The 27980-nt window shown below is 39.4% G+C and overlaps 1 protein-coding gene across 1 annotated transcript in view; it reads left to right on the forward strand.

The window, feature by feature from the left end:
- RPS6KA2 (ribosomal protein S6 kinase A2) overlaps positions 1 to 27980 on the forward strand; it is a 167860-nt gene that overhangs the window by 42681 nt on the left and 97199 nt on the right. The window contains exon 2 of the mRNA XM_061990216.1: positions 25745 to 25861. Within this exon, the coding sequence (XP_061846200.1) occupies positions 25745 to 25861 (117 nt within the window). The remainder of the gene's footprint in view (positions 1 to 25744; positions 25862 to 27980) is intronic.

The raw sequence follows: 27980 nt of genomic DNA on the forward strand, positions 1-27980 counted from the left end.
ATATCTGACTATAGTATCCACAGTTTATTACAGTGAGAAACGCATTGGGGTAGGCTGCTGAAAACAAAACCTATTCTGTTTCTGGAAGCTGTGAATATATTCAAATATTAAACAGAATAACCTGACTTTTTCAGATTGTAGCAGTAAATAATGGCAGCAACCAATCCTGAGAAGCAATTCATTTACACACTAATTAGCAATCAATCGCTTTTATATGGAAATCAGCCTTTCTCAAGCACTGAACGATCTGAAATGTGGTTCCAGAGCCAACTGCATCTTCTGTGTGATGGGTAAAATCTGCTGTAAAGGGTTTACTGCCAGATGCTGAGGTTGAGCGGCAGGTCTTTATTAGCAGCAGGGCTGCAGATCTGCATCTTCTCTTCCACGATGTTTTTAATCATGCTTTTGTTTATGCTTCAGCTTTCTGCAGTCTATTACTGCCTGGCAGCATTTGTTTGTCTTTGACAGGTCACAGGTAGATGGTTGGAGTTAGATCAGGGCAAATACCAGGCCACTTTAGCAATACAACTTAAGGATTTTAAAAAGCATTCCAGTAATCAGAGATTTGGAATGGAACTTTTTCAAATATCAATGGACACATGTGAAATAATCCACATGACAATTCTGTTTAATGATTCAGAATTGCCAGGAGGCTGTGATATTAATACGTACACAGTTCCATAGTCTTTAAATATGTGCAATTTGGTATAGGGGGGGAAAAAAAAAAGCTAGGTGCCTTGTTACAAGGCTTCATCCAATCTGTTCTGTATAAATTCAGGTCATATTCATTTTAGATTGACTTCCAGAATGATGTCTCTTGGAGTGTTCCCAAAAGTTAATCAATATTTATTGTGTGATAAACAGACTATTTTTAAAAATGTCCATGACCGTTTTCCAATTTTAGATCGGTCATAATAGGCAGATTATCGGCTCCCAATGAACTCCTAAGCAAGATACATCACAATAGAATCAGATTCCTATGATCAGGAGTCTGGCAAAACACCATCGGGCCATCCAGGGCATTCTCCAACCTCCTACATTCCTCTTCAGGCACCTTCTCCTTTCTCTCTGCCCTCAGCTGCACTCTGATCCATAGTACTGTGGAGTTTGTTCAGGATTTTGCCTAGGGACAGATGAATACAAACACAGAAGACTAACAGCCACTAGTTGCATCAAATGCAAGTGGAATTTTCCGGCATTGTTATTTATTGTACATATTGCCTAAATGAATAGCATCCTTGGCCAGGAGCCATGGTCGGCTGCTGTGGTGCTCCACAGGGAACACAAGATGACCCTGCCCAGGATCTTGCCAGGCACATGCAAGACAGCTGAAAACAAGACAAGACAGACAGACACAATGTCAGACAGGGGAGTACAGGGAAAAGATGAGATAAAACCAAACAAATTAAAAAGCAACATGCTGAGCAGCCAGGAAACCTACTGACAGACAGGTTTGTTTTCCTTTTTCTTTTTTTTTTCCCATAAAGTAGGTATTTGGTATACTCCCTGTTTTTCACTAGTGAAATGGGAATCCTGGCAGTAATTCATCCTCTGTCAGTTCCTACTAGCTAAATCCTGACACATCTCCAGAGCACAATGCACATGACACAGAAATGAAAATATTAGACCACATATGGGGACAACTTGCATACCTGACTTTAAGAGAATGAGTAAGATAAAAACCTTAGTAAAAGGGACATCTTAGAAAAGTCACCCAGCATTTATGATAGCATGTGAGTAGTAAATATTAAGAGCAAATTTGGGGGATATTTGAGGAGTTTCCTTGGGAAGGATAGCTGCTTGCTGTGAAATGTTTAGTGCCAACATTTAATTTTATCCATGATGTGAGTTACAGATTCAAATGTTAACATGAGGAATCTGACAGATCTTCTAATTTCTTTACTATATCTCTGGAATGTGAAGTAAAAACTTTCAGCAGTGAATTTAATTTCATATAAGAAATGATAGTAACCCAATTTGAATGATTCTCAGATATAACCGTGTGGATTTTATACATCAGATTCCATTTTTTAAATGTCTTCTGCAATTAGAAATTACTATTTGATATATATTTGAGATTAGTTGTAACTTTAAATAAAAAGACACTTTGCAAGATCATAATGGCATTTAATATTGACCTACTAGATACTGTTAGGAAAATCCTAGCCCCAGTTCTAAGGACTGAGGGAGTGATTCGAAAACATTATTGTTTTCTAAAAATGAGAAGTAAAATTTACTCTTAGCTTTCAGCTTCTAACACTCGTGGGTACTCAATGTGTAGGTGTGATTAGCAGTGTAATAAAAATCCGTTTTCTCGGTAAGAGGAGAAAGAAAGTTACTTTGCCCTTCATAATGCTGCTAGATGTGAGTAATCTTTAGGGCTTTATTGAATTTATGAGCAATCACCTGAAGCAACTGCACAGAGATTTAAAACACAGTAGAAGTTCTTCAATTAGCTTTTTCTCTTTTTTTTTTTTGTCTTAAATTCAGTTGCCTATAGAAAAAGCTAATATGAAATCAGTATCTGTGTGTTATTTAAATGTCACTTTACTGAAAAGTTACCAAAACCTTTGCTAAACATAGATCAGATTGCTAGTGATTGACTGTAACAGATAAAAGCAAAGTATAACAGCATTGTGAATGTTGTATAACTGTATTTGTAGCAAAATATAGAAAAATAATATTCTTCGGCTGTGTGTTATGCCTTGCAGTCTGCTTGTGTGTTATTTTCTGCATATATCACTCATAGGGAAAATAAAAAGCTCAATTAATACTTCAGGAACTGCACTACATAGAAATCAGTGTTGTGTCAGATTGCTTCCTATAACAAAGTTGGATAACTTTCCCCTTTTCTTAGAGGGATCAGAAACACGTGTGGATTGTGGCTGAGAGTTGAAGACTTTTACTGGGAAAATTCTGCCATAGGTACATAGGTGCTGTCCTTGACAGCAGTTTTGGAAGTTGGAGTTTTCCCTGGGAAAGCCATTGTGGGTGCATCTGAAAATGGCAGTATGCCTACAGCTCTGCTGATTTGACAGCTTAATGGTCTGAAACTGGATTTATCCTGAGTTGAGCTTTTCTTTATGGTAAATTGTAATAGGAGGAGAGGCTTGGTTGCTGATGTGGAAGGTGCTGTAGTACAAAGACAAGAGCACCCGCTAAATTAGACTGAACCACAGGCTCCCCAGCACAAGACTGCTGTAACAGTAACACAGGTTGCATGTGGCCAGCCAGCTTACTTGAAGGGAAAAATCAAAGAAGAGTAAGTGAAAAAAGATGAGAGGAATACGTTTAAAATAATTTGGTTCGGTGGATTTCAAAGGTTCATGAAATCCAGGTATTCCTTTTGCCTAAACTGTTTTCTTCAAAGCACCTCCACATCTGTAAGCTTCTTTGGTATTTTGCTCCATGGCTGGAGGCACGTAGCACACAACCGTGAGGGCAGTAAGTGGCACCCTTACTAAGGCTGAGCAACTCCACGTTGCAAAGTCAACAGGACAACTGCAGTCAGTGGACTTCGGGTTAAGCATAAGCAACAGAACGTCCACTTGCCATCTCTTCAGTCATCAGAATTGTCTGGAAAACACTGGGTGTGTGAAATGAAGGAATGTGTTCATCTTTTGTTTCTATAGTCCTTAAAAGGCAGGGACAATGCAGGTTTGCCTCTGGCTGAGGAACGAGAAGGTGGTGGTCATAATCAGAAACACAAAGATCTTAACTGCTGCATTGATCTGACTGAAAATGTATTGAAGTCACTGATTCACCATCTGGCTTTAGTTCAGGCCTTAATTCCCACAAATTCTGGGCATTACTTGTTGTGGTGAGCCTATGCTTTAAGCTGGACCATGGAGGGCCTGCCTCTTGAGGCCTGGCTAGAGGGAACAGGGATTGGGAGATGTTTGTGTGTCCCAGCACAGCCTGCACCTCCTGGGGCTCCTGTGGCCAAGGCATAAGCTGCTCATCCCCCACCTGTCCCAGTTCACTGTGACAATGGTGTGGAGCTCAGGGATTTTACCCAGCAGCACGAGCTTTGTTTGGTTAATGCTGCTGTCAAAATGCAAGTCCTGACTCTATTTACTTTGTGCCTAAAGTGAGGCATTGTGTAACCTTACTTTTGGCTCTTTTCATAGTGCACAGCCAGTGGCACCTCAGGCTGGGAGAGATGGTGTCCTTAGCTGCCTTTATACAGGGGTTTCATGATGCTGGTTTATATAAGCCACTTAATGCTTTTTCTTTATATTGTTGCCAGATGACACCCCTTGTACGTATTTGCCCTTTGCAGCTCACTTAGCTTTTCTTGATCAGCACTCTGCCTCTCTGCTGTGCTAGCAGGACTTGGCCCTGACCAAGAGGGAGCAAGTAAGCTCAGAAAAAGATGTTCTGCTTGACCAAAGGCAAGAGAACCGAGCATGGTTCCATCACACTCAGCAGTCATCCCAAAGCTCCGACCGATTTGTTCAGCTGGGGACAAGGAGGCTCCAAATATGCGCTGTGCTCTCACATTCAGTCCTGGGGAGAAAGGAGTGCACCTATGCTTTCTGTAGTGGCTATTGACCCCACATCAATTCTGTGGGAAAAGTCCTGTATTTAGCTTACAAGTGCAGCTGCTCTGAAGTGTGTCACGTTGTGGTCAGTGTACTTTTAAATGGGTGTGTTGGCATGTCCAGGCTGCTGCCACAGAATTTTCTGAGCAACTGAAATCTACTGAGGTCTTTAAGATTTCCCCTTTTAAAGTCCATACAAGATACCTATCTCTGACTATAGGACTGTCCTTAGCTGGTGAGTGGCTGCATGCAGGGCTGTGCAGTGAACTCCCTCTTTCAGACACTGTCACGATCCAGATGACACTGCGAGACTTCAGGTGTCTCCAGCAGCATGACCAGTCTGTCCTCTGGCAGGGCAAGTGGTTTGGTCCAGGCTTATTTTTCTAATTTAGGTATTAATTGGTCTATTCTGTGCTGTTCCCCATGGAGAGAGAAGTACTATAAAATTATGTCATTTGAGGTAACAACAGGCCTAGAAGATTTTGTGTGTATATATGCTTGTGTGTGCCTTCCATCTCAGCCTTACTCAGTTCTCTTCCTGGTATGTTTACTGCTACAATACCTAATTGAAAGTAGAGCTTCCTAGCCAAAATGATTTTCCGTGCAGACCTTTAACTAGAGTGGGAGTATTAAGTCACCAAGTCATATGTTTATAACAGTTTTCAAAAATCAATTTAATTTTACAAACATTTTCCCAGGATTTGCTTGAAAAGCATATCATATTTTTTTTGTATGTAATGATTTTCAATTTTTGTCTTAGGATATTCTTAAAAGAAACATTTTTTTTTTTAAGCTTATCTTCAAACTAAGGTGAAAATAGAATTTTTAAGCATGAGATAAGGTTAATCTGTACAGTATTTTTTAAAGATCCATTATAAAACCCTAGCTCAAAAACTCTTCTCAAATAAAACTCAAAAGCTGTTCTTAAATTAAACTCAAAACCTGTGCCCCATTAAAAAAAACAACCAAACAAAAAACCCTAAACCTTAGTTCTAATTTTTTAATATATAAATAGAAATATAAATATAACAATTTTATAATAATAATTTTTGGAACAAAATCCAAGATATTTAAATAAAATTTCCAGCAAAGCTGAGTAGAATGTTCTCTCCAATAAGTACATTTTTTTAATATACTGAAGACAGTGAAAATAAAAATATAATTTTAAATTGTATTTTGTATGTACAAAACTTTCTGGCATGGCAGACTTTTTGGGGTAACTACTGGTGGTAGTTTCTGGACATAGAAAGGATTTGTCTACCTGTACGGTGGTCTGAAACATGCACGCTTCTTCATGCTTCTTCTATTACCTGTACATGAATTTCAGAAGATTGGATACCTGGTGCTCAGATTGGCTGTCCACAGAGAATCTTGGAGTTTTTTCAGTTGGAAAAGACCTTTTAGGATCATAGAGTCCATCCACTAACCTAACACCACCAATCCCACCACTAAACCATGTCCCTCAGTACCTCATCTATATGTCTTTTGAATATCTCCAGGGAGGAGACTCTCCCTGGGCAGTCTGTTCCAGTGCTTAACACCCTCTCAGTGGAAAAGTTCATCCTCATACCCAATCTAAACCTCCCCTGGTGCAAGTTGAGCTCATTTCCTCTTGTCCTGTCGCTTGGAACTTGGGAGAAGAGACGAATCCCCACCTTACTACAACCTCCTTTCAAGGTAGTTGTAGAGAGTCATAAGATTTCCTCTAGGCCTCCTTTTCTCTAGGCTAAATAACTCCCACATTTGGGAGCTCTGGGAACCTCTGAAAAAAAAAGAGAATTTGTGGTTCCTCCAGAGACATGTTGGACACACACACTTGAATCAGCAGAAATGGGACTAGGGAACAGGCAGTTGAATCCTGTAACAGTTCCTCTAACGGGCTGCTGTTGGATCTTTTGGAAACCAGAGTATCCTTTGAGTGCAGGGTGGGTAACACCCTGCCAACACACACTTGGTACTTATATCACCTAGTGGAGATTGCTAAAATCTACTGGGAATGATGTCTCTCTAAAGCATTGCAAGGGAGCAATGCATGTGAGGGGCAGAGTAAAGGTTATGCCTGCCTTGCGTAAAGAGGAGCGGTATAGAAATGTCCTCAGCATCCCTGTGCGAGCTGATCCAAGCACTGTGTTGCCAGCTCTGATGATCTGAGTAATCAAACCCAAGAGCTTCGTGCTGACCGTTTCCATACAGTTCTGTAAGCATTAGCATGCTCTGCACAGCGGTGTTTTGAGATGGGCCATTTCTTTTCCATTAAACTAAAAAGAGCTTTTAGCGTACTTTGCAGTTTTGAACCTGAAGTAAAACATTAATACCTGCTGTTACAAACAGGAGATTTAGAAATACAGATTGTACAGACCATTAAATTAAAGTTATCAATTACATCAGTGTTGTGATAGAGCTGGGGAATTGGGAAATTTGGGTTTTGTTCCTGGTCTTGTAGAATTCACCGTGTGACCATAGATAGTGCAGATTAACCTCACAGCCTCAGAGGTTAACACCCAACTTGTAGGGTTTTCTGAGACTAGATTAATGTTCCTCTTGTTACTTTGACATTCTGCAATGGATGATGTTCACAGTGCATAAGCTTTTGGTAATAACAGTACAGAAAAATGAAATATAGATTACTCTTTGTATTTATTATAGATGGAAAAAATGCAGACGTTAACAGCCTCTGTGTTTTAACATTTTTAAGAACACTGCATAGATTTTTAACAGAAATAGTTATAGTCAAGAAAGTAAATTTATGTAACGGTTCTTTCATTTCTTTTTAGACATATGATTAATCCTAGGTTTTTGATGACCCAAATGAGGTCAACATTGTAGTCATTTTAGCAATGTAGGAATACAGAAATATTCCAATGGAAAATTGTAGCAATGGATTCCCTGGGGAAAGAAATGTACAAAGAAGCCCTTTCTATGGCAGTCAAAAGGAAGCCATCAATTTTTCATTGCTTTATAGATGCAGCTACAAATTACAAAACTCATCTTTCAGAGTAAGTGGTTTTGGGGCCTTTGGCATTAGTGGTCAGTGGAGTAAATCCTGTATTTGAATTGTTGAAATGTTTTTCAATGGCAGCGGAAACTCTGAAGAGAATTTAATTTCCCCTGCAGAGAGGAGGAGAGCAAAAATGGAGGATGTTGCAGTACTAACACAATTCTGGGCTGTTCCTCAGGCAATGACCTTAAGCATTTATAAGCAAAACTTGTGTACTCATCTTCTGTAGTCACGTGGTTTTCTTTGGCAAATCATTTTAACTGGATTACTAAAAGTTCAGAGTCTTTCATAAACTAGGGGAAGCATGTAGCTTCTCATTTGGCTTTCAGTTGAATTAGTTTTGAATTACTGGATTCTATAACGATCTATATTAAAGAAAGATTTTTGTAGAGACTGCAACGTCTGCTGGCATCCTGTGCAAGGATCATAGAATTGTTACGGTTGGAAAAGACCCTTTCAAATCTGAATGAAAACCTAGATTTTCATATCCATTATCTATACTTTTTTGTTGTTTGAGTTTTTTGTGTGTGTTTAATTAATCATATTTCAGGCCTGTATCACTTAGGAAAAGTTTCCTTAAATACTTAGGCCACTTCCAGGGCTTACTTTTAGTACATTTTGTTTATGGTTGTTCTTTGTATAGTATGATATTCTGGAACTGAGATCTGTCTCACTGAGAAGTGCTTTAAAATATAAATGGGTATGGTGTTGAAGCTCTTATGGCTGAGATGATGTATCAAGAGCTCTGGGAACTCCCCCTTGCAGACATTCACATCAGGAGTATGAGGTCCAGGTGCCACCTGAATACAAGAAGAGTTGATGGCATTTATCTTCTTGAAAGGCTTGCATTCTGAAGGGAAGTAAGATGCTGGAATGATTGAATTTCCTTCTACTCCCTTTTACAAGAAGAGGTGAAATAATAGAGCATTTCTGGTTATTGTCTAAACTGATACAGTCAAGCAGAAAGTGAAATAAAGGCCTAGTTCTTCAAACCTTTATGCTTTCATAAATATAGTGTAGTCACAGCATTGAAAATCCACAATCATGATCTAATAATTTATTCTTTTCTCAAATAATTTTTAAGGAACCAAGTGATGAATCCTTGACTTTCCTTCATAGAGTGTTCCTATTTCTGTATTTTGATCTACGGATCTGAAGAAAGTCCTTTGATGGTCTTTGAGTTGAGACAGTAATTTGTTAACAGAGTGTTTCCATCTTCTTTTACTGCTTCTAAGTTAGGAAAAAAAAATGAAGCTCTGTTTACAAAGGAGATGACAGTGCTAGTTGTTTAAAAGTGGCATAATTTGTTGCCCCACTTATCTCATTTTGTTGATTAGCTGCAACAGTCGGTGATGCCCAGTTCACTTTTTAAATAAGTAAATTTGGCACATGTGCTTGACAGTTCTTCCTCTTCTTGTACCATGATCAGCAGGCTCTAACTAACTGGCATTCTGCCACCGTGTAAAGTGAGAGTTGTTTTCACTGGCTATACATCTTGTGTTCACCATCTCTATCATCTGTTTCTAGGGCCTGATCCTGCAAAACTATTACAAGAGCAGTTTCTTCTAAAACATGTTTACATTACTGGTAAAAGAGCTAAAAGTATAAACCAGAAACATGCTTATTAATGAAGTATGGGGTTTTTTTTTTAGATTTGTGCCCTATATTTGTAAGCTGGATCCTGAATATCTGCTATAAATCTTGTAACAGCCACCATTTGTTAATAGTACTTCTTGTATTTACAGTCATGAGAAGCAAAAAAGAAAAGTGTAATATCAGATAGGATAAAAAAAGAGAGGCAGTTGAAGGGAGGTAGGGTACAAGCAGGTTATACATTAAATTGCAACTATTCTGGTGTTTCTCTGACTTTACCCGTGAAGGATTTTCCTGATCTCCATCTTGAATGCTATGATTAGACTTGTTGCTCCTGGCTTTATCCATAATACAATTTAGGTTTAGTGCATGTCTCCAGTCTTGTGTAGTCAGCTGATTAGCGTAGGTAGGCGTTGTAATAGGCTTGGTTTAGGGCTTGCCATTTCTATGCACAGATTTAGGAGGTGAGGAACTACACCAGTGTTACTGGCTTTACCCAGGTCCCAGAGCGACCTTGGAGGTGGTTGTGAGACCAGGTTTGAGAGCTCCCGTGGTACCTGTCTGCAGCACTCACATGGCTTACAAACCTATTTGTTGCCTTTGCAAACCTGTTTGTTGCCTCTATGTTGCTTGGGACATCTGGGACATTTATAGTAGCCAAAGGAATACCCTGTGGTGTTGAACAGGGAGATTGTCAGCCTTGTTTAGTGTGACCCTTCACAACTCAAACCCTTCCATCATTGCTTCGAGGCCATGATGCTGGAGTGTGCTGTGTGTGTTTTGCCTTAAGTCTCTCTGAGAGATGACCACAATGACAACATGTTCTAACTCCTTTTGTTAAAACCTCTTCTCTGAGGTGGTAAGACATTATGTGAGCTGCAACCTCACTTGCCTGCTGCTTCTTTTCAAGTCAGGATTTAAGAGACTGGTTACAACTTCCTGGGCACAGAGCAACTAGACACCTATTTGAGGTGATGCCTCTCTGGGGTCAGGGAGCTGCCAATGGGCTAAGGGGCAGCTGCCCTTCTGGTCCTCCATCATGTCTGTCATGTTGCTGGCATGGCTCCCAGGGACCTGAAGGTGCATTACATCCAGTTCCTGCCCAACTCAGACCTGCTGATTCTCCCCAGAATCAGCTTACAACCCAAATTTTTGAGATAAGGCAGGAGGTTTTCAAGTAGGGTGGGAGGAAGCTGGCTCTGTTTTCAGTACCCTTAATTGAGAAAAATGGCTTATACAGATCTTCTGCTCTCTGCAGTTCCAGGAATCTCAGTTGGAAATGCACCTAGTCAACCTCCAGAGTCCTTATACAGTTAGAGCTTGTTGTCATAAAAGTAGTTACAGAAATGAGATGCTGATATGAATTTTTACTTGTCTTTACTCTTACCTCCAAATGAGGACTATTTACACAGCAGTGTTTTATGTCAACCAGCTTTACTTACTACTTCATATAGCTGGAATATTAGATATTGCAACTGTGCAGGGCTGTAATTCTTATGTGACTTTACTTTTCAGATGGATCCAGAAACATAGCGTAAGGCAAACTCACTGATGACATCCATGTGTATCTTCACAAGCTTAAGGAGTTTTACGAGGACTAAAGGTTTTGATTGTACTAAACGTTTCAGTTATATGATCTGGATAAAGTTCAAGGATAGCAGATGTCAGTTTACTCAGGCTTTGTGGGTAAAGAAACATTTTGAATGTTGAAAACCAGTCAGAAAAAACACAGTCAAAAAATATTTTTTGAGAAAAATGAGCATTTAGCAAAGTAAACTGAAACTCTTTTTTGGCACAGCAGGACCCTGCTGTGTAGTCAGCAATGAAAAAGAACAGTTTTCAATGTAAATAACTGACAGAATACAAACAGTGCAAAATTTGTGGCAAATTAGTAATCAGCTTTTCACTCTTTTTTTACACACAGTATTGGCTTAAATTACACAAACTTTACCTGCCATGGCTTCTTGAAAAACTGTGACATTTCTCATTGTTTATGAGAGGGCAAACAGGGAGGAAAAAAAGGGCAGTGGACTTATGTGTTTGATTAAACTCTTCTTTGAAGTAAAACTTTGTGTGGTTTCAGCTTTCCTCTTTGGCTTTCACTTGTCATCTCCTGGCCGTATTGTCGAGTTTTCCTTTTTCCATAATATTAGTTTTAGTTTCCTGTTGTTACTGATTTACTGAATTATATCACTTAACATTCAGTTGTCTTTATGCTATTAGTTATAATGAGTTTATAATTATAGTTCTAATTTAGTAACAAGTGGTACAGATATGGTTAGTTGGCTAGGGTTATAAAATGAGACTCAGCAGAAAGGCTATAATTCTACTACAAACGTAATTGCCCAGGATTCACTGAGGAGCACAATAAATGTCTTGTCAGGAGTAGCTGTTGCTCAGTATCCTGTGTTTTATACGGGATTACTAAATTCAAGTGGGTTTCTGATTTTGTGTGTGGCAAAAAAAAATACCTTGATGATTATATTTTGCATCAGTTTCTTTAGAGTGTAGCCATCCAGCTGCATTAAGGAGTTCTCTGGCATTGGAGCCCACTGGAGACAGCTGGTGATTTTCACTATCAGTGTGATAGCACTCACCATACAGAGCATCAAAAAGCACTTTTATTAGCTTGGATTATGCATGTGTGAAGTGTGGCATTGTATTTTACCGTTTGTTTGTTCAGGTTGCTAACTGAAGTTATATTTGAAATGAATGTTAAAAGCAATATAGAAAGAACTCCTTTAGTTTGTGCCCATTCAGTTTTCTCTGAATGGAAAGTTACCCTCTTCCAGTAGTCCCCAACAGCTTTGTGGTTTCTCTGAGCATAGGAACACTGTTGCACAGTATAGTGTACAGCAGCCTTTAATTCCTTGAGCTCACTGGGAGATACGTTATGGGAGAGGTCATGAAGTTGCATTATGCACCTTTCTGTTGATGACTCAAAGGTAAGTTCTTCATCTGTGCTGTGGTCTTTTTGTAGATGTAGTTCTGTAATCAGTTATGAGCAAATCTGTTACTGTTTGGTAAGACAGTAGGTATGGATTGGACTTCTCTCTCTACCATGTCTATTTACAGTGTGCAGCAAAGAGGATTGCAGAGTCCAGTTGTCTTTTGGGATTGGATTGCCTTAGTGGACCAGAAGGAGATTGGCAGGCCTGAATAGATAAGGGCTCTTGGTTTGCTGCTTGCGACACAGAACCACTGAGTTTCACAGTAAATCTCTTTGTGTCATGATTTTACCTTGAAGATATGCTGTGTCTTGTCAAGAAAACATGTATGAGTCTAGGCCTATTATAATTCTCAATAAAACCATTTGAATAATCTTTTGCTTTTTTAAAAAAACCCTCTACCTGTTAAGATGCCATGTGGATTTGTTATAGTATTTTTTCAATCAGATCAGGAAAATGTTGAAACAGACGGAGGTCAATGAAAAATGACAGGAACTTGGTAATCTCAATTTGACTTTCTGTGTACCTGTATGTACATTAAAATATGGTAGGATGGAGGCTAGGACAGTGAATTTGCTCTAAAACTGGTATCCTCCATACTTTAAAACCCTGCAGGCTTCTTCACAGAAACAGATTAAACAAAAAGGGCTCCTTTCCGCTCCCTTCCTTCGTCATCGTGTGTCTTTGCTTTCAATAGGGCTTTTGTGAGTAAAGTGACTGAAGATGTGAATCAAGAATTCCTGATGTAAATGTCCCTTTATATGGCTCTGACTGTAGAAAAATGCTGCAGGGCAACTAAAAGCCATGTCTTATGGTTGGCAGGCACGTGGTGGTGAGCACTGTGATTTGGCTTAGTTTTAAATTGTCTTGGCAGTCTGAGTGACGTCATTGGGAACTGGAACTAATGGGCCAAATACTGCAAGGATTGTGCTAAAGAGTAAAATGTGTTTTTAATTAAGAGGCTGAGGAATCTATTGATGTTTCCCCCAGTGTTAAAGGTTGGCATGGTGTCTAACACAGCATTGTGGCTTTGATTCCAGTTTCATGTCCAGGAGAGCCTTGATTTCTCTGATTGTTGTTGGCAGGTCATGGCAGTAGACAGGCAGGGTAAGAATGTCCCTACAGAAGGATTTTACAATGGTTGGTATAAGTATATATCAGGCCAGAAAGATGAAACGATGAGTGCATCTCACACTGTTGGGACTCTGCAGAAAATCTGTTGTAGAAAAGGTGAGTCAATCAAAGGCTGGCATGGAAGTATCCAGTATAGTGCAGCATACATCTTTTCAAAAGCACCATATGCTTCATTTGATGCTAAAGGAGTCACTGGGGGTTGTGCCAATGGAGAATTAATGTGTATTTGAGCTTACCAGTACAGAATTTCTTTATAGTCAGCAAAAAGAAAGGGACACTTACTGGTAAATCCTGGTTTAGAAGCCTACTACAAATCAACGCCTAAAAGCACCCATTTCTTTGTCAACTGTACATAAGCTTAGACAGCTCCTTCAGAGACATATGTTTGGATGAATCCTGCTCTGGAAATCCTTCCAGGCTTTGGTAGACTGTTGATCAGCTTTGACTGAACTGTTGCTGATTCATTTCAATATTTTAGCATATTCATTTAATGGCTCTTTTCCACACACACACACACACACATATTTTCAGTTGTTTTATAAATAATAGTTGCAATTTAAAAAAAAATTGTTTGGTGGCATTTAGGAATTTGACATTAAAATGTTCTATGCAAATGTTTTGATTTTTGCAGCTGTGAAGCTGTAAAGATAAGCTCATCAAGATCCCAGTCAGCTGAAAACCATCAAACTTACCACATGCACTTTTGCTATGCAAAACCATGTAATACACTGGAAATCTCTGTAAAAGGGCCAGACTAGAGCAGCAATTTGACCTCTTTGAAATGAGAGAATCTTCCAAAAAATGTTGCAAAGGTGTTTCTTTGCATCCAAATGGATTTTTTGTGTACTGTTTATCATTGTTCCTAAAATACACATCTTTTTTGTGCAATATATATGCATAATGTATGCTTCTGTTTAGTACTGTATAACATTGTAATTGTAAACTATTTTTGCTTTCACAGAAAAGGGAGTGTGTGGTAAGTAGTTAGCAGTTCATTCCTTGGAGATCCACCGTGTGAATCTTTTAGAGACATGAACTAAACTTAGGAGTTCACAAAACTGCAAAATGTAATGGGCTTTTTCCTGGTCCAGATTTTCAGTAGACTGATGAAAATCTGTTTAGACAGGTACTCCTCAGACCAAGTAGATAGCTAGATATTTAAATAGAATCAAGCTGCTGCATAAAAGGGATAAAAGTTACATTTCAAGTTGTTTAACATTACAGTTGTGATAGTTTGCAGAGTCAAAATGATTTGCTTCAAGTCTTCTCTCAGTTTACTTCTCTGCTGGCATAGGCACAAACCACAGTTGCCCTTGTCCTGAAAGCCTGGTGTCCTTTTTGGTACCCCTTTTTCTCTTAGCCCTCCATGTTTTATTTTTCTGTCTGTGTTATTGCTGAACGTTGTAATATTTTCTCTATAGAATTTCCCTTTTTCCATCTTCTCTTTGCTTACTTCAGCTCCATCACCCTCTCTCCTTCAGTGCCTTCACTGACGCTCCAAGCTGTGAACAGTAGCATTGAAACCTATTTTTTATTTTCCTTGATTCCATAATGACCTCACGTTTCAGAACCACATTCTCTGCCTATAAAATGCTACTGAGACAGTTAACCTTAGTATAACACTATTTTTCTTAACATAATAGCAACACTGTTCCAGTTTGTGAAATACAGGCTAGTTGAACCCATAGTTGAACTCTTAGCTAATGCTTAGTTTAATTAATGGGAGGATGCAAAATGTGCTAGAAATCTACTATTCCTTTCAGAGAGAAAATTCTAATTACCAAACCCTACAAGTGATTTTTAAACAGCAGACTGATATTTTTCTAAACTGACTAATCCGACAGTTCAGTAATGTGATTATCTCTTATTACAGCCTTTTGTCCACTCTACATCACAGTTGAAGATGAAATCCAGTATTTTTTCCTTTAATATGCACATTAAATGTGATTTAGTTCTTTAAAATCACCATGCAAATGCGCCAGGGCTTTGTTACAGTATTTTGTCCTTACTGTACTGTAGTATCATTTATACTACTATTGTGAGCAGTGGTTAATTTGGATAACTTGAGAAACAGTGAGGAAACGGTTGGAAATATGTTTTGCTTAAGCAATTTATCCTCCTAGTGCAGCTGGAGTTTTTATTTCACGCTGAAATGGACTAGTAAAACATCAGGCAGTCTTTTTTTGTAGTCTGTGAAGCAATAAAGCATCTGGAGCTACTTAGTAAGTATTTCTATTTCTTGAATAGTGTCCTGAACAGATAGACCTTTTTGTCTGCCTTCCTTCTTATCTGAGCCTAATATCATAGTATCTGAACATTTCATAGTCTTTCCAATGCCCTTACACTCCAGTAACCCCATGAAAAGGAAGAAGGCCTTACTTAGAAGGATATGGAAGCTACCTGTACTGTCATGAAAGTACATGAACAATGAGTTGTCATCATATTAGGACTGTCACATTAGGGCTTCCCTGACCATAGAAGACTGCAGTGGTGGGAGGCCGTGGTCCTCCTGGGAGGGTACCCAGTGGGAGCCACCCAGGCCACTCACACACAGTCTGTGACTGGTTTGGACCAGAGTGCGCAGAACATGTTGTGGACCTGAGAGCAGGGCTTGAGCTGTAATTCAGGATACGTTGTGAAGCCTTCTGTATAAAGTATTGGGATGTTTTTAAAATGTGATGATTTATACTGTTCGTACTATTGCAAGTAGTCTTCATAGCACTGTTCAGTGGTGACATAGCACAGAATCATAGAATGGTAGGGGTTGACCTTTAGAGGTCATCTAGTCCAACCCTCTTGCCAAAGAAGGTCCATCTAAATCAGATCACACAGGAACACATCCAGGTGGGTTTTGAAGACCTCTAGAGGAGACTCCACAACCCCTCTGGGCAGCCTGTGCCAGGGCTCCCTCACCCTCACAGTGAAATAGTTTTTTCTTATGTTTAAATGAAACTTTTTGTGTTCCAGCTTCATCCCATTACCCCTTGTCCTGTTGCTAGATAAATCAGAAAAAAGGGATGTCCCAACCTCCTGACACCCACCATTTAGATATCTATAAATATTAATGAAATCTCCCCTCAGTGCTCTCTTCTCCAGACTAAACAGCCCCAAGTCATGCAGCTTTTCCTTGTATGAAAGACGTTCCAGTCCCCTGATCATCTTGGTGGCCCTACGCTGGACTCTCTCCAGAAATTTCCTGTCCCTCTTGAGCTGAGGAGCCCAGAACTGGACACAGGACTTCAGATGACGCCTCACCAGGGCAGAGTAGAGGGAGAAAACCTCCTTTGACCTGCTGGCCACGTTCTTCTTGTTGCATCCCAGGATGCCATTGGCCAGCACATTGCTGGCTCGTGTTTAGTTTATTATCATCCAGGACTCCCAGATATCTCTCTACAGAGCTGCTCTCCAGCAGGTCAATCCCCAGCCTGTACTGGTGCATGAGGTTGTTTCTCCCCAGGTGCAGAACTCTACACTTGTCCTTGTTGAACCTCATGAGGTTCCTCTCTGCCCAACTCTCAAGCTGGTCGAGATCCCACTGAATGGCAGCACAGCCTGCTGGGGAATCAGCCAGTCCTCCCAGTTTGGTGTCATCAGCCAACTTGCTGAGGGTACACTCTGTCTTCTCATCCAGGTCATTGATGAAGATGTTGAACCAGACTGGCCCCAGAACTGATCTCTGTGGAACTACACTGGCCACAGGCTTCCAACTTGATTCTATACCATTGATCACCACCCTCAGGGCTCTATCATTCAGCCAGCTCTCGATCCACCTCACTGTCCACTCATCTAAACTACACTGCCTGAGCTTTCTGATGAGGATGTTACGGGAGACAGTGTCAAAAGCCTTGCTGAAGTCAAGGTGGATGACATCTGCTGCTCATCCCTCATCTAGGCAGCCATTTATACCCTCATAGAAGGCTATCAAGTTGGTCAAGCAGGATTTCGCCTTGGTGAATCCATTTCCTTCATGAGTTTTGAGATGGCATCCATGATGAGCTGTTTCACCATGTTTCCAGGGATGGAGGTGAGGCTGACTGGCCTGTAGTTTCCTGGGTCATCCTTCCTGCCCTTTTTGAGGACTGGAGTGACATTGGCCTTTCTCCAGTCCTCAGGCACCTCGCCTGTTCTCAATGACTGTTCAAAAATGATGGAGAGAGACTTAGTAATCACATCAGCCAGCTCCCTCAGCACTCTAGGATGTATCCCATCAGGACCCATTGACTTATGAGCCTTAAGCTTGGTCAACAAGTCTTTAACCTCTTCCACCCAGGGCAAGTCCTCTGCTGTCCAGGCAATCCTACTATACTTGCTGGCCTGGGCTTCCCAAGGGCAGGCTTTGGCTGTAAAGATGGAAGCAAAGAAGGCATTCAGTAGTTCGGCTTTCTCTGCATCCTCGGTCACTAGGGCACCCTCTGTGTTCAGCAGCAGGCCCACATTCTCCTTATTCTTCCTTTTGTTGCTGATGTACCTGAAAAAAACCCTTTTTATTTTCTTTAACTTTCCTGGCCAAGTTTCATTCCAAAAGGGCTTTAGCCTTCATGGTTGCACCCCTCCATGCTTTGGCAATGTTCCTATACTCTTCCCAAGAAACCAGACCTCTATACTTACACTTCTAGGAATAACAATAATTTATTCTTGGCATTGAATCCAGACTTAATTGTAGTTTAGTTTCTTGGTGAATGAGCAGCAAGTGTTCTTTTTTTTTTTTTTTGCCTGTTCACCAGCAGAAACAATTGGTAGTGGACCTTACAGCTCTTCTGAGATGTTAAGGCCAAAGGTACACTTGTAAACCATGCCAAGTAGGATGCTGTTGCAAACCTTCCTGCTGTTGTTTAGTGTAGCTTAGTGTAAAATAGCCAAGTTCTTTGGCCTTTAATGGAGTGACTCATTTTGAGACCGTTTCTATTAAAGTTCACAAATGTATTTGAGTATTTGTAGAGTGCTGCTGTATGAGTAAGACTGGCCAACTGTTTGCATTATTTTGTGACCAGATGGTTCTGCTTTTGTTCTGCTTTTTTTAACCCCTTGCTTCAGTGGGTTGTTTTTTTTTTTTTTTAAATGGGCTCATTGTACTCACCACTCCATATAAATTATTGACATTTGCACCAGAATTGTCATAGAAATTAGAGTTACCCTGGTTAATGATTTGAGTCCAGAGTTGAACATTACATCAGGATTTGGCTCTGCCTGTACTTTATATATATCTACACTTTGAATAGGAAGATATTTCTCCTCATATATCTTCACAGTCATTGTGTTGCATATACTTGTCCTAATCAAGAACAAAGTCTGTTAAGAAACTATAGTTGTCATATAAGGAGCACCAATCTTCAAGATGTCTCAATCTGAGCTGCAGGAGAATCCAGTTGTAAGCAAACTGTATCACATATTACTGAGTAAATTTCAGATGATTTGTCTACCCATTACAGCAGTATGAGTTAACTTCAGGGGGGTTTTTTTTCAGTGTTAATTCTCACAGTATCCACACAAGATAACAAAAAGCAACTATCTCTATTTTTCAGGTTGTGGAGGAAGTAGAAATATTGCAAAATCCTGATTGCTACCAACATCTTAGTATTTTTTAAATGCCTGGATGTTTCATATATCTAAGCTGTTTCGAAAAATATTTAATTTCAGTAGAAGTTCTGTTAAATTTTCCATGGCATATATCCACAAACATATCTCTTGTAATGCCATTAAAAAAATCTGGCCACAATACTATTCTATTTAAGTGTTTTTCAAAATTTTATAGCAGACATGAATTAATCTCATGCAACTTCAGAAGCCCCCATCTCAGCAAGTTGTTTTAGACTTTCTTCATAGTCAGCAGAGAGAAGTGGGCACTTCTACCATGTGACTTAATCAGATCTCTTTTAATCATGAAGTGTATACTTCTCTCTATTGACTGCAAAGTAAGGCTAGACAGTTAAAAACATTATCTCCTGCACTAGAAGTACTTGCATTTATTTAGCTGAATCCAACCCTGAGTAAATCATCAAAGATACATACAAAGCCTGGTAGCACAAAGGCTTGAGCTTGAATGTCCCAAATACTCAAGTCTCCGACTCACAGACTTCACCAGTCTATCCAGCAGATTGTATTAGCTGCCTTTGCTCTCTGTGATTCCTCTTGTCACATTTAATTTGTTTGACTTCATCTGAACCTCAACCATAGACATGTGCATTAGGAAGAAGAAAGAAAAAATCTAGGTTAAAAAAGTCTGGAGAGAAGTGCTAAGAGAATGTAATAGATGTTCTCTTTGGAAAAAAAAAGAAGTCTGCTGAATTTAAAAGGAACTAATAGTGTTGCACTCAAGAAAAATTGCCCTGAGATTTTTGTTTCCCACCAAATTTTGCCTGTTTGGTGGAATCCAATGTACAAGATAACACTTTCTGTTCACATTTGTGAAAGGTCTGGGAAAGAAATCCCAACCTCTCTAAAAATTATCATATATTATTTAACTCTGTATTACCTTCTGATAAAGTAGATGACATTATGCTTGAGAGCCAAATACAGACCTGGCACCATGTCCAGTGAATTCACTGTGAGTTTTGCATGCTTCTATAAGGGGTCGGTAAGTTTGCTTAAGCAAGGGTTAATTTGACAGTAGATAACAAAACAACCAAGTCCTATTTAAGGTATTATTCCCAAGTTTACACTTTGCCAACATAGAAGCCAGAACTTGGATTACAAACCATTTAAAATGGAAGAATTCTTGTTCAAATTTTACTCTAGCTGCTGAAGACTGGCTTGGGAAGAGGCTAATGACCATGCTTCTATTTTTTTAAGGTAGTTGTCCTAAAAGAGATGAACACAGACCAACAGTTCATTTCCTGCACTAGACAGGATTTGAATAGCCTGTTATGTCTTGAGAAAAAAATACTCTTCTATGGATTAAGGCAGATTAAAACCTGTGAAATGAGCTGGAAACCTGGCCTCATCTTTATCAGACATATCCTGTCCAAAGTATTGCCATATCACAATGTTAAACATGCTTTCCTAATGAACTGTATTGTTTTGGAGTGTTGTGTTGCCTGTGATACTTTAAAGTTAAAAAACTGTGATTTGAGTTTATATTAGGTGGTAACCTGACAAATGGCAAGACTGGTAACAAAATTAAGTCTGTCTTGACTTTATACTATAGATGAATAACGGTCCTTTCAAACAAAAACTAGAAATAATAATGACTCTAAAAGTAATTTATTTCCACTTGCTACATTTTCATTCATTTCTTCATTCACCTCAGGCCCTAAAATGTGCAAGCCCAATAGATCTGAAGATCAGAGAGCTTGCACATCAAAATGATACATATTTCTGTTGGACAAAGAAGCTTACCCTTCACAATCATGTCTGCATAGCAGTCTTGATCCTGTGCAACTGGGGAAATGGCCATGAAAGGAATGAAAATTAGAATTCTGTCTTACCGATTTTTCAAAACAGTGATAATCTTACTTTAGCACCATATCTTCCCCATGTGATACAATTGTATAACATTATTCATCCCTTAAAGTAGTTGATTCTGGAACGACCTCCTCTCCAGATGTTTCACACCATTTCAGGGAGTCTTGGTAATGAAGGTTATTGCATGTGGTTGAAATATATTAAGCACAATTAACGTGATCTCTGGATTTGAGGATGACCTTAGGAGCCCGACAAGACTCCAAAAGGAGTTAAACCTCTTCATTTTCTTGGAAGTATTCTTAGCATTATGTTTGTTGAGAGGCTGTTTAGCAGACAAGATAAGAGGCTGTACAGCTGAACAGAGCTACTCTTCTGGAGGTCCTGCCTGCATGACTTTTTATACCCCATTCACAGGTTTATACCTGTACACTTCCCAATCCCACTCAAGCACGTCACCATAACTCAGGAAGCGTTGTTGCAGTTGGAAGAGTTTTCTGTGGTTGCTCTCCAGTAGCCACTGAACATCAGTGCCTCTCTTTCTTCAAGGTCTTTATGAGGAAATCTTGGAAATGAGTAGAGATGAGTGATACAGGGAGCAGCTGCTTCCAGAAAGCACCAAAACAGATGTGTCTGTGCCATCCACTGTCAGACAGAGCAAGAACAGAGGCTCTCTTCTCCTCTGTCTCAAAGGAAAGGAGGTCAAATGGCCTTTCCATTGAAACAGTGGCTAATCCGTGTGTCCAAAACTTATGCCAACTGAGGAGAGCAAGTGGGGGGCAGGCAGTGGACTTGAGGGGAGGCCTTTTAAGAGAATAAGGCAATAGAGAATCAGGCCCTGAGTACATCTTTCTTGTATTAGCACGGAGAAGTACTCTCCATTCCTCCTTCATCGTATATTCCAGTTCATTGCCTTCCCTCCTTTAGTCTATGCTGTTTGACCATGTGCTTCCTTCAAGCTGCCAGGAACATCCATCTCACTTTGTCACAGGATGATGCTTTTTGTGCAAACATAAATATTTAGATAAGTTTACAAAAGAATAAGCTTCATCAAGTCAAGCATTCCTGCTAATGCAGTATTGGGACAAATCAACAGGGAGCAAGAGTCTGAGCTGCTGTGCACAGCTGTCGCAAGGCCAAACTATGCAATATTCATTTTTGACTCCACCAACTTCACCAATCCAAATCATTTTGGAAGTTGACTTGTGTTTTTTTCCAGAGTGAAATCCTCTCCATTGAAGCATCTTCTTCAGCGTGCAGACTTGGTCTGTATTGTGAATCTCTTGCCTCTTTTTTATTGTTATGCAAATCCCTAATGCAGATATGCTACACCTGAAGGACCAATGAAAAGAACCCCATGTTGTAGAGAAGTCCCTGAGATGCACCTCAAAGCAAAGACAGTTGGGAGACCTGCCCACAGTGCTTGTGCTCTGATAGCTTTGATTTTATTCTCATCATCAGTACCTGAAAAAGATTATGCCACATTCCATATTAGTTTAATACAGGGAGGCTTTAAAAGACATACATAAATTCTAGGGGAAAATCGCAAGTAAGTCAGAACATTAAAAGAGAACTGTGAAACCATTTGGTTTGTGTTTTGTTTTTATTTTTTCTAGTAATGTAAAGCAAATAAACAAAAGTCATTCCAGAATTCATGCAGCAAAAGGAGTAAAAAGCATACAGAAATACATGTAAGGCAAATGGATCCACATGTGCAAACACATTAACATATATTTCCTTTAAGGGGCTGTGTTCGTCTCTGGTATCCAGTACTGGCAGTTTGTCTTTTTGCTCCAGCGTGAAGGCAATTTGTCATACCAGCTAAAATGCTCCCTATCTCTCGGTCAGCTCACGAGTAATGCCACTGTAGCACTGATCTGTGAAAAAAAGAGCTGGATGGCTTACTTTAGTGCTGCTCTGCTGCCCCTTTCTAGCAAGGAGACCACAGGAAATCCACAGGAAATCCTACCTTCCTAGAAAAATATCCTGCTTCCTCCTGAGGATCTGTGGAGCAGGCAGCTCAACATGACTGGGGGCATTTCTAAGCTAGGCAAATCGAAAGAGAAGAATCTTTCATAGGAAGTGGCTCAAGCCTCATTGTTTGAGCCACTGAGAACCACAGTGAGCAAAAACCAGCTGGCATGATGAAGAGTCAATAATATTTGGGCAGGAGTGTTGGACTAGATGACCCCTGGAAGCCTTTTCTAACCAACACTTGAACATTTCTATGAAGTTGCATTATCTAACAGTTTTTTTCCATCTTTAAATCTGTGCTGCTCAGATAAACAGTGTTATTTTTAAATAGTCTTTTTTCTGAGATTTCAGTTAAAGATGTGTGTAATTAAAGGGTTGTTTTAATTGCACGTTTTAAATAAATTGTGCTATTCTCTGAGAGTGCTATAGTATTTTTAAGCATTCTTCCAGCAAGCTGAATTATCATCACTTGAATACATCCAATTTATTCCTGTAACTGAACACATTTCATAACCCTAAGGAGTTTATATTAAACTTAGTAATACAATGAGAAATATGCTTAAGGTTGTAGACCTATGACTTTGATGATGAATATGAATGGATAAATTGAAGTTCTTTTAAATTTGCAAATGTAGCTGAAATTACTCCAAGGTTCAGGCTGAAATGCAAGCTAAATTAAAAAGGATTTTGATCGTCTCTTAAGGTGGTAGATCTCATCCACACTTTTTGAGATTGAGGTGTCAGCTCAAAGGAGAAGTAGAACTTAGGAAGATATCTACTGTATATAAAAATGGGATTAGTTTCTTTTTTTGCAGAACTTTGTCTCCCAAATAGATTGCAGAATTTGGATCCACTTCCTGCTTTACCTGGTTCCAATGGGTGGTCCTTGCTGTGCTCTGCTTCTGCGCAAAATAGAGATGGGCAAAACTGTAAAATGATGACTGGATGACCTCAAGAATCATGCAGCATTTGCTACACATGATAGTTTTTGGAAGAGCATCCACATACAGCAACTGGACTGCAAAACCCAGTCCTCCCAAACTCTAATTGTGCTTAATGGAGAACAAGCTGTCAAGCTTATGAGGTCTGGTGTAGAGACTAAGAGGTGATTCAGGGCAGGAGCCTGACTCCTTGGGGAGTCATTTTTTGCCTTAACGAGTAACCTCTGAACAAGATGGTTGGTATGACACAGTGAGCTAAACTCAAAATAATATTTTTGCCAGTGTGCAAGTCTCTCAGCTGTAGGCATTTTACATAAAGATGCATGTGTCTCAGTACAAAAGATCATCATTTCAGAATTTAGTGAAGCCTTTGATAACAGTATGTTGCTTATTCCCAATTTCCTTGGGAAACAACTAATGCAGAGTATTAAATTTGTATCAGTTTACTGTTGTTTCTGTCACCTAGAAAAAAAAAAAGGAAAAAAACATTTTAATATCAGAAATATACTCCATCTGTTTCTGTCTTTCTGTCTGAACGATGCAGCAATTAGGAAAACAAGAGGAGAGATCGTAGCTGTTAACATACTTAGAAAACTCTTACATCTCTCTGTGAAAACTGGTCATTTCTTTCAAGTATTTCCTTTCGGGCAAACCTTAAAGTAGAGGAATTAGAATCAGACAAATGAGCTACTGTCAGATGACGATTATTTTCCATGATTCTGGTAGCGTGAAGTAAGTAGAGGAAGCTTTCCAAACCAAGAAGAGGATATAATCCTTGTTCCAAGGCACATGAGTGTAAACAGGCAGGATAGGGAAGAGAAGGGATGGAGCTACAGTATAAGGCACAATCTGGATAATGCTACTCATGCATTAGATGAATTACAGCTCTTAGGAAGTGATAGCAATTTTCCTGGAGGAGACTGCAATCAAATTGATTCCTGTTTAGTAAATGAATGTTGTTTGGCCAAATGTTTCTGTGAATGAATTTTCATTTTAAGAATGATAAACAAATAATATGCTTTGAGATTTTATCAGGACATTTTATGGGACAAAAAAGGCCAATTGCAGTAAAATTCCATTTACAAACAATGTTCATGAGAGTTGTTATTTCTGTTGAGTGCAAAAATATTCAAACCTATTTCTAAGTATGCAATTGCCATTGTTCTAGGAGATGAATCAAAAAAGTTTTCTACTCAAAATCCACATTGTAGATTGTAGAAAAAGTAGAACAAGTAGTTTAAATAGAAAAAAAAGCTCAAATTTTGGAGTACCAAACACTACAGAAGTAAACAGGCATGTAAATGCGATCTTCCCTCATCATCATGTCCTTGAAGAGTCCATTCTTTTTTTCTTCCAGGTTTCTTTTCAGCTCAATGACTTTCTGGGTTGCTGCAAACTCTACGTAGTCCCCCTGGGTCTCACATGACCCAGTCACTCTCTTTTTAGAGGATCATGCCCTAATAACAAAAAACGAACAACTAAACCAAATGCCAGATGTCACAGCTTGCGAGATAAAAGTCTCAGTTCAACCGATATCTTTTAAAGTATGTGCAATGGAAATGTTTTAAGAAAAGAACCTGGAAAATCTGAAGTGTTTAAAGCTAATTCTTGCAAGCAAGGAAGCGTGTGTCATTCTTCCTTCCACCACCACCCTATTTTAACATTTAAATCATTCATTTGTTTTCTATTTAGGTTACCTGTAGTAATTTTCCATTCTTCAGGGTAAATAGGGAGAGCGACTTTTAGCAACGCCTTTTCTTTATTGCCTATTTGTAAGAAGTATTGCTGCTTTAGACTAAAGGAGTGTCTTAAGATGAATTTAAATGATGCTTTGAGGGATAATAAGAAAGTAAGTGGAGAGAAGTGTCCACAAGCCTCTATAGTAGAGATTTGAGTACATGCCACTGCTAGCAAGGTCTGTGATGAGCACACCAAGTTGTGCAGTGTATTTCTGTGTTTCAGCGTGCATATTCCTTCTTTATCTATTCATATCTTGAGGCTCAATAAACAGAAGGAGCAGGTCTGGATGTCTTGACATTACCCACCCCAGCCAGTAACAGGCACATAGAATATTTGGACAACCATTTCTTTCTGTTTTCAAAATTTCATACACAATTGCAGCATCACAGAAAGTGAGGTTTTAATAAACAAGATGTTTCCTCTGGGATAATAGGTCTGATTTGAGGATTTTGTTTTCCATTGTTTTCTTTGCAGGAAGAAGGTATCGTGAAGGAAATAGACATCAGTCATCATGTGAAGGAAGGTTTTGAAAAAGCAGATCCTTCTCAGTTTGAGCTGCTGAAAGTATTAGGACAAGGTTCATATGGAAAGGTAATTTTTAATGTCACCTGGAGCAACATTGAAAATGTCATGTCCTTTCTCTGAGTTCATTTATGCTGGCAACACTGTCCATGTATGAATTATATTGTAAAGGCAGATAAACAAGGCCAAATCCCTTCCATCTTCATTTTAGAGTCATAGAATGGTAGGGGTTGGAAGGGACCTTTAGAGATCATCTAGTGCAACCCCCCTCCCAAAGAAGGTCCACCTAGATCAGGTCTTATAGGAATGCATCCAGGTGGGTCTTGAATACCTCCAAGGAAGGAGACTCCACACCCTCCCTGGGCTGCCTGTGCCAGGGCTCCCTCACCCTCACAGTGAAACAGTTTTTTCTTATGTTTAAATGGAACTTTTTGTGTTCCAGCTTCATCCCATTACCTCTTGTCCTGTTGCTAGATACCATCAAAAAGAGGAATGCCCCAACCTCCTGACACTCACCATTTAGATATTTGTAAATATTAATAAGATCTCACCTTAGTCTCCTCTTCTACAGACTAAACAGCCCCAGTTCCTGCAGCCTTTCCAGTATTTTAATATTGCTTTTGTCTTTTAGATGAATTCCTGTATATAAAACAGTTTAGGAAATAATTCTTATGGCCCTGGACCTGGAGTAACAAGCACAAGTGAGCATAAGTGAACATAACTGTTTATAAAATTAGAAACATACCCCCTCTTCCTGCCCTGTTAATCAGGGAGGTGAGTGTGGTACTGCTGCTTAGTTGGAGGATGTAAATGGGAACATTCAACTTAGCTGTCCAATTCCCACCGAGGGCAAATGGAATCTCAGGCACATTTCAAAGTCCAAAACTGCTCTTCAGCTCACAGTCAGAGGCCATTATGCTTTGCTGAGAGGATCCTGTAGTCAAATTCCAGTGCTGTAGAGACCAATTGTTGTAGCAGGAGCATGGAGGGGGGGAAAAAACCTGTATGACCACAAGGTAATTTGTGGAGAAACAACTTATTTGTGTCAGATGGAAATGAGAATAGGAAGGAAAGATGGAGAAGAAAGAAGGAGGAGTCAGTTCAGTCTTAAACTCATTCCATGGTTTAAATAAATAAGACTGAAATCAGTGGAATGGTGAGCCAAATTTAAACCAGACATGGAAGTCCGTATCATTTTAAGAATATTATTTTGTAGAGATCTAAAAAAATATTTCTCAGCCTTCAATTCAATGGTGGATCATTCTGGCTAGCTTGAAGAACTGACTATACTTAAAACCTGCTGAGGCTCCCAGTGTAAAACTGAGCACCTTGTTGATGAATCAGTCTTTTATTCCTGAAGGAGGCTATACTGAGAGAATTTATCAGTTTTCTGTCTCTTCTATAATCGTACTGATAAGCAAATCTATTAGAAGTTCACTGAGATAAGACATAACAGGAAAGTTAGAGTTCACTAACAAGTTTTGCTCTAGAGAATTTCTTGAAAGCACAGTAATGATATTTGAGTTCTAATAATAATGTGAAAAATCAAAACCTCTAGATTTACTGTGTGACTCAATAAAGAAACAGAATAACAAGAGAACAAAATCTCTTTTGCAAAAGTAACAGAAACAAAATGGTCAGTTTTTAGATTCAGAAGGTAAAGACTTCAGAAATGCTTTGCTGACTATCTTAGATTGCACTCCGTTTCATTATTGACTGCCTGAGTTGGCCTTCGACCTTTAGGCATTTTATGAGCAAAATGCTTAGTCTCTGCCACCAGTTCTCATAAGGAGATCTGATTTCTGGGACATGTATCCCTCAGGTCACTAGAGTATCAAAGCGTGAGTGTGGAAATCATACCTGTTTGGAGCCATGTGTGATTACAAATCTGTTTCTGTATCTTCTGTGAAACAGATTAGTAAACTCCCCAGAGCAGCAAAGACACAGGGGAGAGAAGTCTGCTCTGTATTTCTTATGCTGTCCTCAGCCGCTTTAATTTTCATCACCTTGGTATTTGAGCTACTGGTCAAATCCATAAGTTTCTGGGCTTGCAAACCAGTTTGTTTTCAAGTTATCCACCTGGGGCCTAAGTAATTTCTTGCAGGATTAGAGACGAAGCCTTTGGTGTCAGAGGGAGTGCTCTCAATACTTTTGAAAGTCCCAGCACTTGCTTGGTTTTCTAGGTTGG

Source organism: Colius striatus, chromosome 2 (genome assembly GCF_028858725.1).
Source record: "Colius striatus isolate bColStr4 chromosome 2, bColStr4.1.hap1, whole genome shotgun sequence".
NCBI lineage: Eukaryota > Metazoa > Chordata > Aves > Coliiformes > Coliidae > Colius > Colius striatus.